Here is a 15608-nt window from a genome sequence, read left to right as displayed (position 1 = left end):
TTAACCTGCACCTGGATTCAATTTCTACTCGGCCAGACGGACAACAAAAAAGGTTGAGGCGGGAACTTTGATCCGTATATATATATATATATATATATATATATATATATATATATATATATATATATATATATATATATTAAAAGCGTATTGCCATTATCCATCTATATATCATCACACATATATATATATATATATATATATATATATATATATATATATATATATATATATATATACATATTGGCAATATATATAGGCAACAATTTGCCTATATATACACACACATATATATAGACATATATATATAAACATATATATATATGTCTATATATATGTGTGTATATATATATATATATATATATATATATATATATATTTATATGTATGTCTATATATATGTGTGTGTATATATAGGCAAATTGTTTATATATATATATATATATATATATATATATATATATATATATATATATATATATATACACAATGCATAATGTACACATTTTAGAATACATCTAATAAGTTATAATACATAGTTCGTAAAAGGTTTGTATTAGAATGCTATACAGATTTTAGAAATGTGTAAAGTTAATATAATACTAATGATTTATTGGATGGATTGTCAGCCTTACATTTTCTTCTACCGCCTATACACTGCAAATGTTTATATCAATGGACAGATAGGTAGCGGTTCATGAATTGTCAGTGGCAGCATTGATAAATACAGATTGTTGTTTTTCTCTATTAAACGCTGCCTCCATGTGAATGCCTGTGGGCGGGGCCTCGCCGTGAGCGAGCGGCTGGTGGGCGCGCCCGCTGCGACGTTGCGGAGGCTTCAAGATGGCGGAAGCCATGACAACTCAGGAGCAGCTGGTAAGGGTCTCTTTACGGACTTTTGCCCTAACCCCCGCGTCGCGTTCGGCGTGTACGTGTGTCACCTTCACTTTCTTCTATAACTCCCGACATTTTGGTTTCCAAACGTTTTGTCACGGCGAACGTCCCTCGGAACGACGCGGTCTGGTAAACAGCCCCGGCCCGCTCGCACCCTCCCGTAGCCGACGGGCTCCGGTGTGACTGACAGCAGCTAGCATGCGTGTGTTAGCATGATGGCGTTTGCTAGCAGCGGCGAGGCTCACTTCGCCGGCTGCGTGCCGCGAACATTTACTCCCCCGATATCCCGGCTGTGCGCGGACCACACAAACGTGTTTGTGTCGCTGATGTCCAGTATTCATACTTCGCCACCTGTGGTTTGCCCCCATACGTGCGGCTTTACGGCACCGTTAGCCGTCCAGCTGCCACATGTAACCTAGCTGCTAGCTAATGCTAAATAGCTATTGTTGACTTGCAGGGAATCTCCCCGACAGCTATGTTTCCATGCTTTAAAAACCACATTGGTCTCAGTGGAAGGATGAAGAAGCACCAAACGCTGATAACCTCAAGTGTTTATTGGCCGTGTGCACCATGACACGGGACACACAGGATGCGTTCGCTGTGAGCCAGCGGGTTAGCTCGCGGTGTTATCAGATTTACGGTCGAGAATTCACAGAAGCGAGCCCCAGGTTCCTGACATTGTTGTTGCCGTCGCTTTCTCGTTAAAATAAATATGGTGGGGAGGGGAGGAGGCCGCCCAGACTTTTATAGCGAACATCAAATATCACGAGGGGATCGCGATGACAGCAGAGCTACTTATTTCCCCCCCTCCCACGAAGGTTAACTGATCTGTACACTTATTTACAGGACACGCTCACGGCTGTTGCCACTGGCCAGATGAGCCCATGTGTTTTCTTGATGGCTCACTGCACTTTCCCCAGATTGCTGCTTCAAACCTTTTTGTAGTTTTTAAGATCTCAGCGACGTGTTGTCTTTGGCTCTGATTAACCCGACCAAGGCAAGCAACCGACACCCCCGTGTGTGTGCGTGTGTACACGGGCAGCTTGTACAGCCGTGTTGTGATTGTAAGATAACCTTCCCAGACTGGCTGCAGTGCCCCAAATCATAAAACAAGAGTCCTAAGCAAGAGCCTGCCTTCAAGTCACGCATTACTGGATCACAAACTAATGAAACGCCTTGATGTAACCTTGGTTATGTTTCCCTCACGTGTTTCCAATCACAACATTGCAAGTATTTCTACCTCCCAGGTGTTGTGACTGGATAAATCAGCGCACATACATTTCGTTGTGTAGACTCATTATTGTGCTGATGACATGTCCCACACATGTATGTTATATTTCCCCCAAAGTGTTGTGCCAATTACGTACAGTTAGGACCTTCACTTCTGACATCATAATCCAAATGATATATTGCCAAATGAATCCTCACAAAATACAAGTTAGGTAAAAATGAACCAAGGGTGCCGTTTATTTTCACACAGCATACTGCAATATCTTTGAATGTGCATGTCAATATTTTTGCCAGTCATCTAATAATACAAAAAATGGATTGACCAGATGCATCAGGGTTTGGGGTGCATCTTCACATCTAGTCAAGTCAAAGGGAAAGCCCTTTACTTGGACATTTTCTTTGTGTAACCTTGGCAGGGAGATGACTACAAAGCTGAGGGGGTTGAGAGACTCATGTGTTTATTTTTGTCATGTCAGTTGCCATGCCTATCTTCTCTACCCCATGTTTTTTTTGTTGCAATTCACCCTACTCTCCTCAATTCCCAGCTTTTGATTTTATTTTTATAGCTTTCCTCTCCTCTGGCTTTTTTTCCTCTATCTGTTTGAATGTCTTCTCCTCCCGCACCTCATTGCTGTCCCTCCGTTTCGTCCGTTCTCTCGTTTGTCTAGGCTGTGGAGGAGTTCCTGGGTGAGGTGCGAAGCCGGGAGCAGCCTCACAGCGCTGGGCTCGTGTCCCAACCCACAGCTGTAAAGTTTCTTATGGCCCGCAAGTTTGACGTCTCCAGAGCCATCGACCTCTTCCAAGCATACAAGGTACTGTGCTTGAATCTGTGACAAAGCTGATATTAATATTTTCTGTTATCAACGGAGCGCTACATGTCCTTGGGGCTAAAGGATCAAAAAAATATCTTCAATTTCAATATGTCCGACGTGACCCTTTTTCTGAACATTGCAACTTGTGTTTGGAATTGTGAAAAATGTCTTCAGCCTTATTTGTTGGTGTCGTATGAACTCAAACTCGTTGACACCAATAATCCTGAACTCTGCTCGGTTTAAGGAATAAAAGTAATTAGAGAATTTGCAGTTTCTTGATGCTGCTAGCCTGAGAAAAGTTTGGATATCTGATTGACAATATGACAAAGCTCACATGCTCGTCATAACCGTGTCCCGTCAGAGCAGGTCATAACCTGTTATTCAGTTCAGAATAACAATGCTCCTATTGAAAACTGAAAAGCAGCATGTTTGGGCAGTGTGATGCGCATCATCGATCATTTTTAGATGCCCTTTTCTTTTTTGCATCCCAATTTAAATTGCATTCTAATGTAAATGTCCGCTTCTCTCCCTCGTCTCTTTCATCGTATATCAAAATCAGAACACAAGAATCAAAGAGGGCATCATCAATATCAACCCTGACGAGGAGCCCCTACGCTCCGAGCTGCTGAGTGGCAAATTTACAGTCCTGGTGAGTGTGGAAGCAAGTGTGAGCCTGCTGGTCATTTTGTGCGTTGGCCTGTGCACGTTTGTGATCAGAATTTATAGCTTTCTTGCAATTCCAAAGAAATGGATGCCCAATTAATCGATAGTAATTTGCGTGTATGTTGCATGTCCCCACCAGCCTGGCCGCGATGCGAAGGGTGCCGCTCTCGCGCTCTTTACCGCTCGTCTGCATCGGTCAGATGTCACCACCCACAGAGCTGTGCTGCAGGCCATCATCTATCAGCTGGACAAAGCCATAGAGAGGTGATGCCCTCACCCGTCATACACACAATAGATTCTTACCACGCTTTTCTCGCAGTTGACAGATAAAAACGGTGCCGAATTAACTAAGGTCTGGGTGCAAGACTACAGGTCAAACAACTTTTTAAAGCTTGTTTTCTGATTTAGAGTTTGGAGCAATCGGTGCCAGGCCTCGCTTACATCTAAAAACTTGTAATAACCTAACAAATATGACAGTGACGTGATTGGTTATACCACAGTCTATGGTTTATACACATACATTTATATACAAATATGAGGTACTATTGTAGAGCTCTTCTAATTTCTGATTCAACAATGTCAGGATGTCGGTGGACGCAGGAGGAGAATCTCAACACTGATAGGCTTTTGCGACACATCGTATTTGCTTAAAAAATGATATGTATCACTTATGACACGCTCCTTTTGACCCCCTTCTTCGGCTCTTAATTTGAAAAATCTTGTTCATTGCTCAACAGCGAACAAACTCAAAGAGACGGACTCATATTCATCTACGACATGACCAACTCCACCTATGGCAACTTTGACTACGAGCTCTGCGTCAAGATCCTCAATTTGCTGAAGGTAAATACAAGGAACACGCTTCCGTTTCCCTCAGATCTGCCTGCCTTCAAGTTTTCGGTGTCCAAGCGGTCTCTCTGAAATGACTGATGTATTTCTCAGGGGGCGTTTCCAGCTCGTCTAAAATGTGTCTTCATTGTGTCATCGCCTCTTTGGTTCCGAGCCCCTTTCGCCGTCCTCCGCCTGTTTGTGCGCGAGAAGCTGAGAGAGAGGGTACGCGTGTGTTTCTTTTATTTTTTGTTGCATCATGACGTTTGGTTGTCATTTGAAAGGCATTTTCTCACTTCCCCATCCGCCAGGTGTGCACGGTGAAAGCTCACGAGCTGGCCAGTCACATTCCAGTCTCCTCCCTCCCCGAGCACCTGGACGGGACGTCCCAGTACAGCCACGTGGCGTGGATCCAGTCCTGCATCAACACGCACACGAACACTGTTCCGGGCGACACGCAAGAGCACGATCCGCACGACTGCGTCGGGAGCCTGCTGCGCTCCTACAGTTTAGAGTGCAGCAACGCCGGCGCGGGCAACACGCAGCCGCACGGCCACATCGGCGCGCAGCTGGTTTCCGAGTTGGCCGTGGCCAACTCGAACTGCTACGACGACAGCAATGCCAACTCGCACAACCACTGCATCGTGTCTGAGGGCAGGACTCAAGGCCTCGGTCAGTATCCACCGAGCCCGCAGTCCGCCGCCAACAGGCCGCAGGGGAACCACCAACACTGGAACGGCTCAGCGGGGAGCGGGGCCGGCGGCAGCTCGAGTCCCAACGCCAACACGAACGGCCGTTGCCGCCAAGCCCCTCCCCAGTCGGATACGCCCCCCGACACGCCGGTCTCACACGTAGGCGAGGGGGATGCGGTGGACGGGAAGGCGGCGGATTTCGCATGTGGGTCTCAGAGTGTTGACGTGAGGGAAGAGGAGGAGGAGGAGGAGGATGATGATGATGACGAGGACGAGGAGGAGGAGGAGGAGGAAGAAGAGGAGGAGGAGGATGGCGTTGAGGAAGAGGAAGGGGTGCCTCCGTTACCCCAGAAGTCGTTGCCTCGTCCGCCACACCAGCTGCCCTCCCAGTCCCCGCCCCTATCTTCGTCGTGGGCCGCAGATGACGAGGACGGCTGCGTGGAGGCGTCCATTCACGTGCCGGAGCAGGGGGGCATGACGGTGCACGATCTGGTGGAGCACGTGAAGAGGAAGAAGAAGAAGGGGATTTATCAGGAGTACGAGGAGATCCGGAAGGAGCCACCGACCAGCACCTTTGACTACTCCAAGTTAGTGATCAAACATATATTGTTGTGTTTCTTCTATGTGCTTTATTTTCAGTCTCAACAAAGGAAAGCTATGCAGGAGATAACACTGTTCAGCTCACTGTTTAACAACACATTTTCAATTCTGCCTTTTTCGCAGAAAACTGGCCAATCAGATAAAGAACAGGTACAGCGACGTGCTCTGCCTGGACCAGTCACGGGTGCGACTCTGTCAGCTCTGCGATGACGAGGATGAGGTATTTACGCATCCGTCAAACCTCACGTCTCCTGCTGTGACTTAAATGGTCTCCTGATTAATTTAGTTCACAGATTTTATTTTGCGGACAGTGGATGATTTTTTTTACGGATGTTTGCTGTTGAATTGTGACGTCGCTGCCACCGCCTGGCCTCTGTTCCAGCTTCTCCATAAGAGGGGTGTTTTTGGTAACCGATTGGGGAATGCAACGTTAGATATTGGATAGAGATGCATTTAGTTGAGTAATTATTGGCGGGCACAGAGCGGATCAGCAAGAGTAAACATGCGGTAAACATAAATGTTGGAGCATTCGGGTCTATTGCTTGTGACGTCTTCGCCTGTCCTAATCTGCTGCATCTGATATGTGTGACTGGAAGGTGGAATGCCTGACTGTATCATATTCAGTGGGTGTCATGTGGCTAACAGGACAGGCCTGTTGCTTTTGGCAAGCTGGGTCTTATTTTTGTAAAACGAGTACTATGTTATTGTAATAATGGCCAAAAAACCCCGAATAAAATCCGACCAGATTGTAAAAAATCCTTCAGACAAAATAAAAAATGTTTTTATGGCTCGAGAGAACATGTTGTTATTGGCAACTAAATGAATCTCATTAACTGAAGATGTTTAGGATTGACTGAATCTGCTGTAGATTAATTTCATGTTATTTGTACCTTTTTGTGCGTTTTTATGTGACTCCAGCTTACTGCAACTAAGTGACAGGTCTAAACACATTTGGCCAACAGCAGTTGTGACGATCTGCAGTTGCTCAGTGATCTGTACGGATCCAGTGTGTTGTCCGTCTGTGTTGAAGGAGCAGGAGAGCTAGTAACGTTAGCAGCAACCGCTAACTTACGGAGGCTCTGTTGAGTTGCATCATGATGTGTCTATTCTCTAGTCAGTAACACTGACGTTATCATGAAGTGTAATCTTGTCAAGTGTGTTTGTTTTTGTGAGAAACTGGAATAAAACCGATTTGGTTGAAGGAGATATTTTCACAGCAACATCCAAAAGATATTAGAGAGAATTATGAGATGTTAAACTTCCTAAAACTAGCGCTCAGCAGCTTATGATACATCATTACAAATACTTATAGCAAAATAATAGTGATTTAAATTGTGTTTTTATGTCATTGTCGATGGTTTACACTGACTCCACGGTGTTTTGAAATTATTATGTTATGGGACACAGGTGAAAAAAATGAATCAAGCTGCCTAAAACAGCTGCTATGACGTTACAAAACAACAAACAAAGCGATCTGTTTCTGCCAATATGGCTCATCGGCAAATGGTATCAACGGCAAAAGACTTGCACAAGAGCATCTGTAAAAGTTATATACGCTCCCTTTTTTTTTGATTATTCGATCGTTGACTCAGAGCCGTGATACGATGCCAACCCTGACTTTAGTGATCTGTTGCCCCTCTGGTAGTAATGTTCAACGTCCTCCTACGGGAGGCAGTAGATCCCAGCACCAACCAGTGAGTCTCACCCTTTTTTTTTTTGCAGACATCAGATTACATCAATGCCAGTTTCATGGACGGGTACAAGAGGAGTAACGCTTACATTGCAACTCAGGGTGAGCAACTGGGGACAGAAACTTCGGTCTCATTGTCTATCCTCGTCACGTCGTCCTCCATGCATTAATCCCTATTTCTGTCCTTCAGGTCCTTTGCCCAAAACATTTGGTGACTTCTGGCGCATGGTGTGGGAACAGATGGTACTCATCATTGTCATGACCACCAGGTGAGACTCCTTTTTTTCTCCGCGTGCAAGTCAATTCAGTGTCGGGAGCGTCCCCGATTGGGCCGGCAGGTGAGCTTAAAACCGCCGTGTGCTTGTGTGCGTCGCAGGGTGGTGGAGCGCGGCCGGGTCAAGTGCGGCCAGTACTGGCCTCTGGAGGAGGGCCGGACCGAGCAGCACGGGTACTTCCTGGTCAGGAACACGCACATCCAGGCGTTTCAGGACTTCACGCTCTCCCATCTTGAACTTTACAACACACAGGTAAGTCACGTAAGACTTAAAACATTTAACTGTGTGAATTTGAGGTAATAAAGCGGTCTTTAAAAAGTATCTTTTCATGGCTTCGGGGGTTTTAAAGGTTGAATAAAAGATGGCTTTGTCAGCAGAATCTTTTCAGTTTTTCATGTAATTTAAGAATATAAGAATATTGCTGGGTGTGGATAGTCTCACATGCTTGTACTTGCCGTCACAAAAGAAAGAGTCTGATACGTTTTTTTTTTTCCTTCCGTGAACCTCCGTGACTTCCCCCTCAGTCTGGAGAGAGACGGGAGGTGTGCCACTACCTCTACGTCAGCTGGCCAGACTTCGGTGTGCCCAAAAGCGCTTCTGCCATGTTGGACTTCCGCGAGCACGTACTGCAGAGGAGGGAGGCCGCCGTCCAGAGCCTGGGCTCCAGTTGGACGGGGCCTCCAGGGGGCCCCCCGGTGGTCGTGCACTGCAGTGCCGGCATTGGCCGCACAGGTAAACAAACATGTACCACGGTGGCGTTCGGGTATACCGTCGTATTCATGCAAAGACCTCGTTAGTCCGTGGCATGTGTCTTTGTGTTGCTGTATGAAAAGAAACAAATACAGTAGTATTAATTCTACCAAACAATAATGAGCCAGTTTTCTGTCATATTTGTTTTCATCAAACCATAGAAGTATTGAGGTTTGATACCCAGCCTTCAACATATTCTTAATAATAATAATAACAACATAGTCCCAAAAATAAGTTTGAGATGTTCTTCTGGTGTGTCTCTACTGCCGAGTCCTTTCATGGCTCCATCGCCAGAGACGGCCGAGGCTGGAGGCCTCGTGTTCTTTGGGTTGTCTGTGCGCTTCATTTTTGTGAAAACAATGTCTCGAGTATGCCTGGAAGGGAAGTTCCTCCAAAATTTGGCACAAAACGTCCTCTTGGACACGAGGGTGACTTTCTCAGAAGTCACCGCGACCCCACGAATAAAGTTCATGGCCAGAGCTCAAGATTAATATCTTAATGATGACAATATCACACAACCGCCTCATAGGACAAAATAATGAAGTGAAAACGTTTGAGACGGGGATGTAAACTGTAACACCGCTGGTTGGAAGAGGCATAATTGTAGCTTCCTGTGTAACCTCTCCGTCTTCTTTCTTTCCCGCCCCCTCTCCTCTCCGCCGCCACCAGGCACGTTCTGCACCCTGGACATCTGCCTGTCCCGGCTGGAGGACATCGCCACGGTGGACGTCCGGCAGACGGTGCGGCGCATGCGCACGCAGAGGGCGTTCAGCATCCAGACCTGGGACCAGTACTACTTCTGCTACACGTCGATCATCGAGTACGCCCAGCGCCACGGCAAGCTGAGCCCGGTGCAGTGGTCCGACTCCGACCTGGAGACCGACAGCGAGTGAGGGACACGCAGAGGGAGAGAGAGCAGCAACGCGGGGGCGGGAGGGAGGGGTCGGCCGACCTAAGCCGAAGTCATACGGAGGAAAAGAGCGAAGGAAGGACGCCGGCAGGAGCGACTGCGGTTAGCAGGTCCGTCTTTCAATCAGAGGAATGCCGGTTCGATTTCCCCCGGAGTCCGCTAGCCCAGGTCGACGTCTCCTCGAGCAAGACACTTCACCCCGACTCGCTCCCCCGCAGCTGCGTCTGCGGCGCACGTGTTGCAAGTCGCTTTGGATAAAAGCGTCAGCTAAATGAAATGTAATGTAAAAGAACGTTCCAGATGACTCTGCCGCCGTAAGAGAGGAGAGACAAAAGGACACAGGTCTTGTTTTGGCTTCTCTGATGTCACGATACAGACCCCCACGGTTGCTCCTCCTTCACGTGAACGCATCGACGGAGGAGGCGACGAGCCGGACGGGGGGAAACAAAAACAGAAGAAACTTACAGGGAGTAGAGACTACGTGTTGTTTGAGCAAGCTGTCCTGCCAATTTCCGAGCCTCTTTTTTATTCAGCAAACTACAGGTGTGTGTGTGTGTGGGTGGGAGACTTGGCCTGCCCTGAAACCTGTCTTGTTGACAAGAGAGTCGTACGAGTTGTAGCATTTTTATATTGACTTGCACATGAGGATCGACAAACTTGAACTTAAGAAGCCCTCCAAACCCTTTTTTTTTATTTGTTCCTTTCTTGTTCCTCGTCGACCTTCAACGCGTCCGCGATCGCAGATCATGCGAGTCGATGTGGAAAGGTTCAAACTTGAAAACGTTTTTTTTTTTTTCTTTAAAGCGAAATGGTTGTTTGTGAGCAAATGGTCTTAAGTGACAGAAGATCAGCGTGAGCCATTTAGTCCATTTCCGTTCCTGTTTTTATTTTCCAAATCCTTTTATTTTTTTTTTATATGGTGCATTTTCTACGTGTGTTTCATATCTGTGCATATGTAGACTAACTTTTCAAAGCCAAAGTCCTCACCCTGAATGCTTGGATGTACTCCTTACTGAGATATTATAGACTGAAGCTAATGTATATTCTTGTAACATACATTATTGTGCATAATAACAACCTCTGAGAGAAAAGCAAGAAAAAAGAAGCCTTGTTTAATATAATTGACTTAACCGTGAGAAGAAATATCTATGTAGCGAGCCAGGCTGGGACAAAAAACACAAAAGGAGTTCTGTTATTAAAACAGATATTATATTGCAAGTTGCTGTGATTTGTCAGGTCTAACATCATCTTTACTGTTGGGGCGTTCCGATTGGACGATACCAAGTAATTTGGCCTTAACTAGATCCACTGCCTCGTCGGTCTCAGACCTAAACCGTACCTGAAACTGTAAACTTTTATCCCCCGCCCCGCCCATTTGTTTTTCGAATCATGCCCTCTTGATACCACAACCGTTGCGTTTGATTCGCGAGGCCCGTTCTGCCTCAGATACTTGTGCCTTCAAGTCCTCCTCAGCTTAACGTCTCGCCGGTACGTAACGACACCCAAACGAGTAGCACACACGTTGACTGTGTGTCGCGCAGGACACCCACATTTTGCCTAAAGTCCTGCCCGTAGCGCGCTGCTTTACCAATAACCGCGGCAGTGGTGCGTTATCTGGGAGCGAGTTCTGGTTCGAGACCCGGCTATAGTTTTATCATTTGAACTCGGCGGGGTAATTCTTGTGTTTTTTTTGTTTTTTTTGCCTAGTGTCAAAGATCCATTTCTGGGTTTGCCTCTGATGAATTATCATTTAAGTAAAAAAAAAAAAAAAAAAGAAAGAAGAAAAAAAACCTATATTGACTTTATTTTGTATTTTTTACTGTATTGTATCCTACTATATTTATGTCTTTGTAAAGCTTCTACAATATTGAAATCGGTGAATGTTGGTACGACGCGACGGAGAGAAACAAAGTCATAGCATTTGATAAGCTGAACAAATCAGATGGGAGAGGAAGTGAAATATATATATTTTTTTGTTTTTCACAATGAGATTTTTTGGTGGAAAATGTCACTTGCCATTGTATTTTCAGAACTGACTTGTATAAATGGCGACTGTCCAATTCCAGGACAATAAGGGGCGGGATGGAGGGGAGGGGAGTTGGAGCTTACGTTTTTAAGAGCGTTTTATTGTGAAACAGTAATAATTACATTAACTTCATGTACTGTCTGGTACCCAATGCCAAGGACAACGCAAGAGTGAAAAAAAAGACAAAGCGGCTGCCATTTCTGTTCACAAAACCCCAGCTCGGTGTCTGTTAGTAAAACAAAATATGAATATATATATATATAAATGTATATCTAGAATGGGTTGAGGTTCATCAGCATGGTAAACGAGCCTTGAATGTTGTATTTTGGGGGGGTAACGGCATCAAGACAGCCCTGGATATTGTTGGTGAATGTGGACCCTGCATCCCTCAAAGCCAAAGCCCAGGCTCACCCTGAAGATGTCTTCTCCTGTCTCACATCCTCAGCAGCCCAACTCGCATGGACCCTACCAGTGCAGCCTTGCATCCACGGACACCAGAGAGACCTCGGTATAGACACGAAATGGAAGTGTGTGTGTGCGTGTGTGCGTGTGTGTGTGTGTGTGTGTGTGTGTGTGTGTGTGTGTACGTTCAAAGAGTCTCAAACAGCGAACGCAAACATGCGTTTTGTTCACCGGTGTTCATTTCAATGTTCCTTTTTTGTGCTTTTTTTTTTTTTTTTTTTTAAGTTCTCGTGATGGAGTTCTGGCCTTCTTACATGCTGTCGGCCCGGCTGTCCCATTAAAGCAACGGTATTACGATCATGAACTTGAGTTGCAGAGCTAATGTGACCTCTTCTTGACTGGGCGCTACGCAGCGTGGACGCAAACGGGCCGTGTTTCACAAGCCGACTTACTAAAGCTCGAGTTTACACCCCCAAACATGGGATGAGATTAGAAAATATAAAGCATTGTTGTACATCACACTAACCTCAACCAACCAAAACAGTAAAATGCACCTTTACAGTTGTATATATCGTGCAGCGTCACGCTTACAGGGAGCAGGTTTCTGCATTGTTTAATTTATCGGGAATTCTCACTTCTACTCGAGTGAAGGATCTGAATACTCCCTCGACCATTTTTGACAGATTTTGGGCTCACGTGGCAACATTTTCAATATAATTATTTGCAAAGGAAATGGTCCGTCCACAAGAAAGAGAGAAGGTGGAGGAAGAAGTCTTCAACTACTGAGCAACCTTTCTTTAGAGCTGCTACAGGAATGCTTCTCCCGGATAAAGGCGTCGTTAATGTGACACGTTGATTAGACAAGAACAAGGATCATTATAAAAGCAGAAGTTATTACCTCTGGACGAAGCTAGACCAGCTGTTTTTACCTGCTAAATGTACTGTGGCTTCATATATTTAGAATGTTTGGCCACGTTTAAATTGACCCTTTGCCATAGCGCAGGTGTATTCACAATTAAAAGGAACTGCTGACATCATTGTGAACGTTTTCCCACTGTCACCAGTCAAAATGCACCAAGACGTCGTGTGTTGAACTCACATGACGTCGTCCAGCACGTCCCACCTTTTATTTAAAGCAGCACACGTGTTGCTTTGGGTTATAAATGAACCATTCAATATTTTTGGATTAAATCAGTTTTTAGTGATGTAATGATCTTAAGGGAAACAAACAATATAAAATAAACATCAAACTGCTGAATCATGTCTAACATCTAATACAACAAGCAGCTGTTTTAGGTACCAGAAGTTATTCTGCCTTTTATTATAGTATAAATATACAAGTGCATCACCGATCATGTGACCGATTCTGGTCTAAAGTTACACTGAGAAACAAATCTTCCCACATATTTTACATTTTTTAAATTCCATGCTTTTCTAGACTAGAATTTCCACCATATTTGACATCTGAACACAATTATTGAGATGTTTATTATAGGAATAAATTGTTTTAAAATCCAACTATTGGCATGTTTGGGAAACCGTTTGCGAAAAATCTTCCCACGTCCATTTTAAGTCCCAGCATGCCCCATTCAGACAATCTTTTGGCCTAAAATAGGTAATTTTTTTACGTAACAGTTTTTGGACTGAAACCCCTTCCTAGCATTTCAAGGCTTTGTTTTATTATGGTTTTTGTTACAGAATCTGATTATTTGGATCCTAATCTTTCCAGAAAAGTGTCTTATTGACGCTCCAGGAGGCATTTTTGGGGAATCTGGCTCAAATCATGCTGGATGTTCATAGTTACGATCAAAATATATTTTTAAAAAACATTTTTTTTGCAGATATACATTTTTTTCCCCAAGACTCTGCTGAACAAATGCATAAAATAAACAAGTATTGGAATAAATTTGGAGTTCCTACAACGACTCAAACAGGAAAAAGGAGGTCTGCAGCCAAAAAATTGGTTCCACAGTTTTCAACGGGTTAAACAAAGCTTCAGGTTCATCCAGGTGTGTGTCTGTGTGTGTTGAGTTGAAACGAGATGAAAGAGGTCGCCCGGTCGGTGAATCGCTTTGACGACTTCGGTGCGGCATCATCTACGGATGCGGTTCTTCTGAAGCGAGGCGGGGTATGACTTCTGGGCTCGGGAGCAGGACGCGCAGCAGACGCTCCTGTAGTAGGTGTACACGCAGAGCCGGGCTTGAACCACCACCATGCAGTTGTGATACTGGTCGCTGCACGATGGATCTGTGTAGAGGGGGGAGGGGCGGGAGTAAGACATGTGAGGGAATAACTGGCAGAAGCAACTCAAACTCTTCCATTCACCCAAAGTCAAACTAAAGCAAACTCACTTATCTCGCCGACACAGGGCCGCTCGTTGCACTCCTCTCGGCCCTCCGGGGTCAAACCGGGGTCACAGCGGTCGCTCGGGGTGACGTTGTCGGCGAGACATCGCACCTCGCGGAGGCGGTAGCCGCCGTCGCAGGAGCGCGAGCACTGAGATGGAGAAGGGTCGGGGGGCGGAGGGGTGAAGAGTTGACTTTGTGTACTTTTAAAGGCCTTCAGCTTTAAAGGGTCAAAACACCCAAATGAGCAAAAACAGCATCTCTGTGTCTCCAGCTCATAATGACAAAGTGAAGAGAATTTCATGTCTGGTGTTCAACGTGATTCAAGATGACATTCATAAAATCTCGACCCCCCCACGTCATCGATTTGTGACGACAGTGTTGAGCACGGGTTTCACGCTAATCTGACCTCTCACACGCCACCTGGGTCGTCCGTGAGGGGTCCAGGGTTGCGGGGACACTTACCGCGCTCCACTCCGTGACGTACCACTGCACGCCGCACGGCTTCAGGCTGCACGGCTGAGCTGTGATTGGATGAGAGACACTGGGGCACTTCACCCGGTCCGCAACCTCCACGCGGCCGCCGCCGCCGCCGCCGTCGTTGAAAATGCAAACCACACTCCGGGTCTGTGTGCCGTTCCCGCACTCTGCCGAACACTTAACACACACACACACACACACAAATTTCAAAGTTAGCTTTTTCATAGTGTGTGTGCGTGTGTGTGTGTATCCATTACCTGACCCCAGGGTCCCGTGTACCACTCCAGGCGGTTCCGGCAGGGGCCCGACTCGCACGATGTCACCTCTGGTGGGCGTGGCCCTTCGCAGCCGTCCAATGGGAGGACAGTCACGTGATCCATCAGGCACAGCGCCGTCCGGCTTCGGCTGCCGCGACCACACTCTGCGGAGCACTAAAGAACATCGCACGCGCTCCAAATCAGGGACACTTCCTATGTGATTTCACTTTCCCACACACACACACACACACACACACACTCTAACAGTCCCTGCGTTACCCGCTGGCTCCAGAGGGACGTGAACCAGCTGCGTGCACAGACCCCCATGTCACAGTTCTGCAGCGTGTCCGGTTTGAGGTTCATGTTGCACTCCTCATCCTCCTCCACGTCTCCCTGGTTGCTCACACACACCACCTCCCTGCTGCGCTGGCCCACCCCGCACGGCACCGAACACTGGGAGAAGGGTGAAGAGGGATGGGAGGGGCGGGGGGAAGACAGAGAGGGAAAATAGCTTTAACTTTCAATGAAAATGTTTGTGTTCTGAAAGGCTAGTTGATGGGTAGGGTGTCCTAGTATGTAGTAGTACGGAGGCCTGTGGGCGGGCTCTCACCGGGCTCCACTCGGATCGCGTCTCCCACTGGCTGCAGATCTTCAGCTGACACGTGGACGTGGTCACGGGCCTGTCGGATGACCCGCACAGCTCTTCGGCCACGGTGACCGAGGTCTCCGTCCCGTTGGCGGGATCTCGGGTGAC

General features: G+C 46.4%; 2 protein-coding genes across 2 annotated transcripts in view; one reads left to right on the top strand and one right to left on the bottom strand.

The window, feature by feature from the left end:
• Positions 1-837: 837 nt before the first annotated feature.
• ptpn9b (protein tyrosine phosphatase non-receptor type 9b) lies at positions 838-12218 on the top strand. Its single transcript, XM_068592065.1, has 13 exons — positions 838-876; positions 2793-2936; positions 3496-3585; positions 3739-3863; positions 4337-4442; positions 4542-4652; positions 4739-5706; positions 5843-5939; positions 7442-7511; positions 7600-7678; positions 7786-7936; positions 8209-8416; positions 9104-12218. Exons 1-13 carry the CDS (start codon positions 844-846, stop codon positions 9325-9327), a joined length of 2406 nt encoding a protein of 801 aa, XP_068448166.1. The 5' UTR covers positions 838-843; the 3' UTR covers positions 9328-12218.
• Positions 12219-13864: 1646 nt separating this feature from the next.
• Positions 13865-15608, bottom strand: part of adamtsl7 (ADAMTS-like 7) — a 4515-nt gene continuing 2771 nt past the window's right edge. Inside the window, exons 5-10 of the mRNA XM_068591820.1 lie at positions 15465-15608; positions 15134-15307; positions 14855-15028; positions 14583-14774; positions 14124-14268; positions 13865-14019 (exon numbers count right to left, since the gene is read on the bottom strand). The exon at positions 15465-15608 is cut by the window's right edge and continues 79 nt beyond it. Of these exons, the coding sequence (XP_068447921.1) occupies positions 13865-14019; positions 14124-14268; positions 14583-14774; positions 14855-15028; positions 15134-15307; positions 15465-15608 (984 nt within the window). The remainder of the gene's footprint in view (positions 14020-14123; positions 14269-14582; positions 14775-14854; positions 15029-15133; positions 15308-15464) is intronic.

This window comes from Clinocottus analis, unplaced genomic scaffold, assembly GCF_023055335.1.
Source record: "Clinocottus analis isolate CAN_PGR_092001 unplaced genomic scaffold, fCliAna1.0.p SCAF_26, whole genome shotgun sequence".
NCBI classification, from domain to species: domain Eukaryota; kingdom Metazoa; phylum Chordata; class Actinopteri; order Perciformes; family Cottidae; genus Clinocottus; species Clinocottus analis.
This window is presented reverse-complemented; position numbering and strand designations above follow the sequence as displayed.

Excerpts from the sequence above, each read along its gene's own strand:
- ptpn9b (XM_068592065.1), top strand. The coding sequence starts at position 844 with ATGGCGGAAGCCATGACAACTCAGGAGCAGCTG. Across the intron at positions 4,443-4,541 it reads AGATCCTCAATTTGCTGAAG|GGGGCGTTTCCAGCTCGTCT; the intron begins GTAAATACAAGG and ends TGTATTTCTCAG. Across the intron at positions 5,940-7,441 it reads TCTGCGATGACGAGGATGAG|ACATCAGATTACATCAATGC; the intron begins GTATTTACGCAT and ends TTTTTTTTGCAG.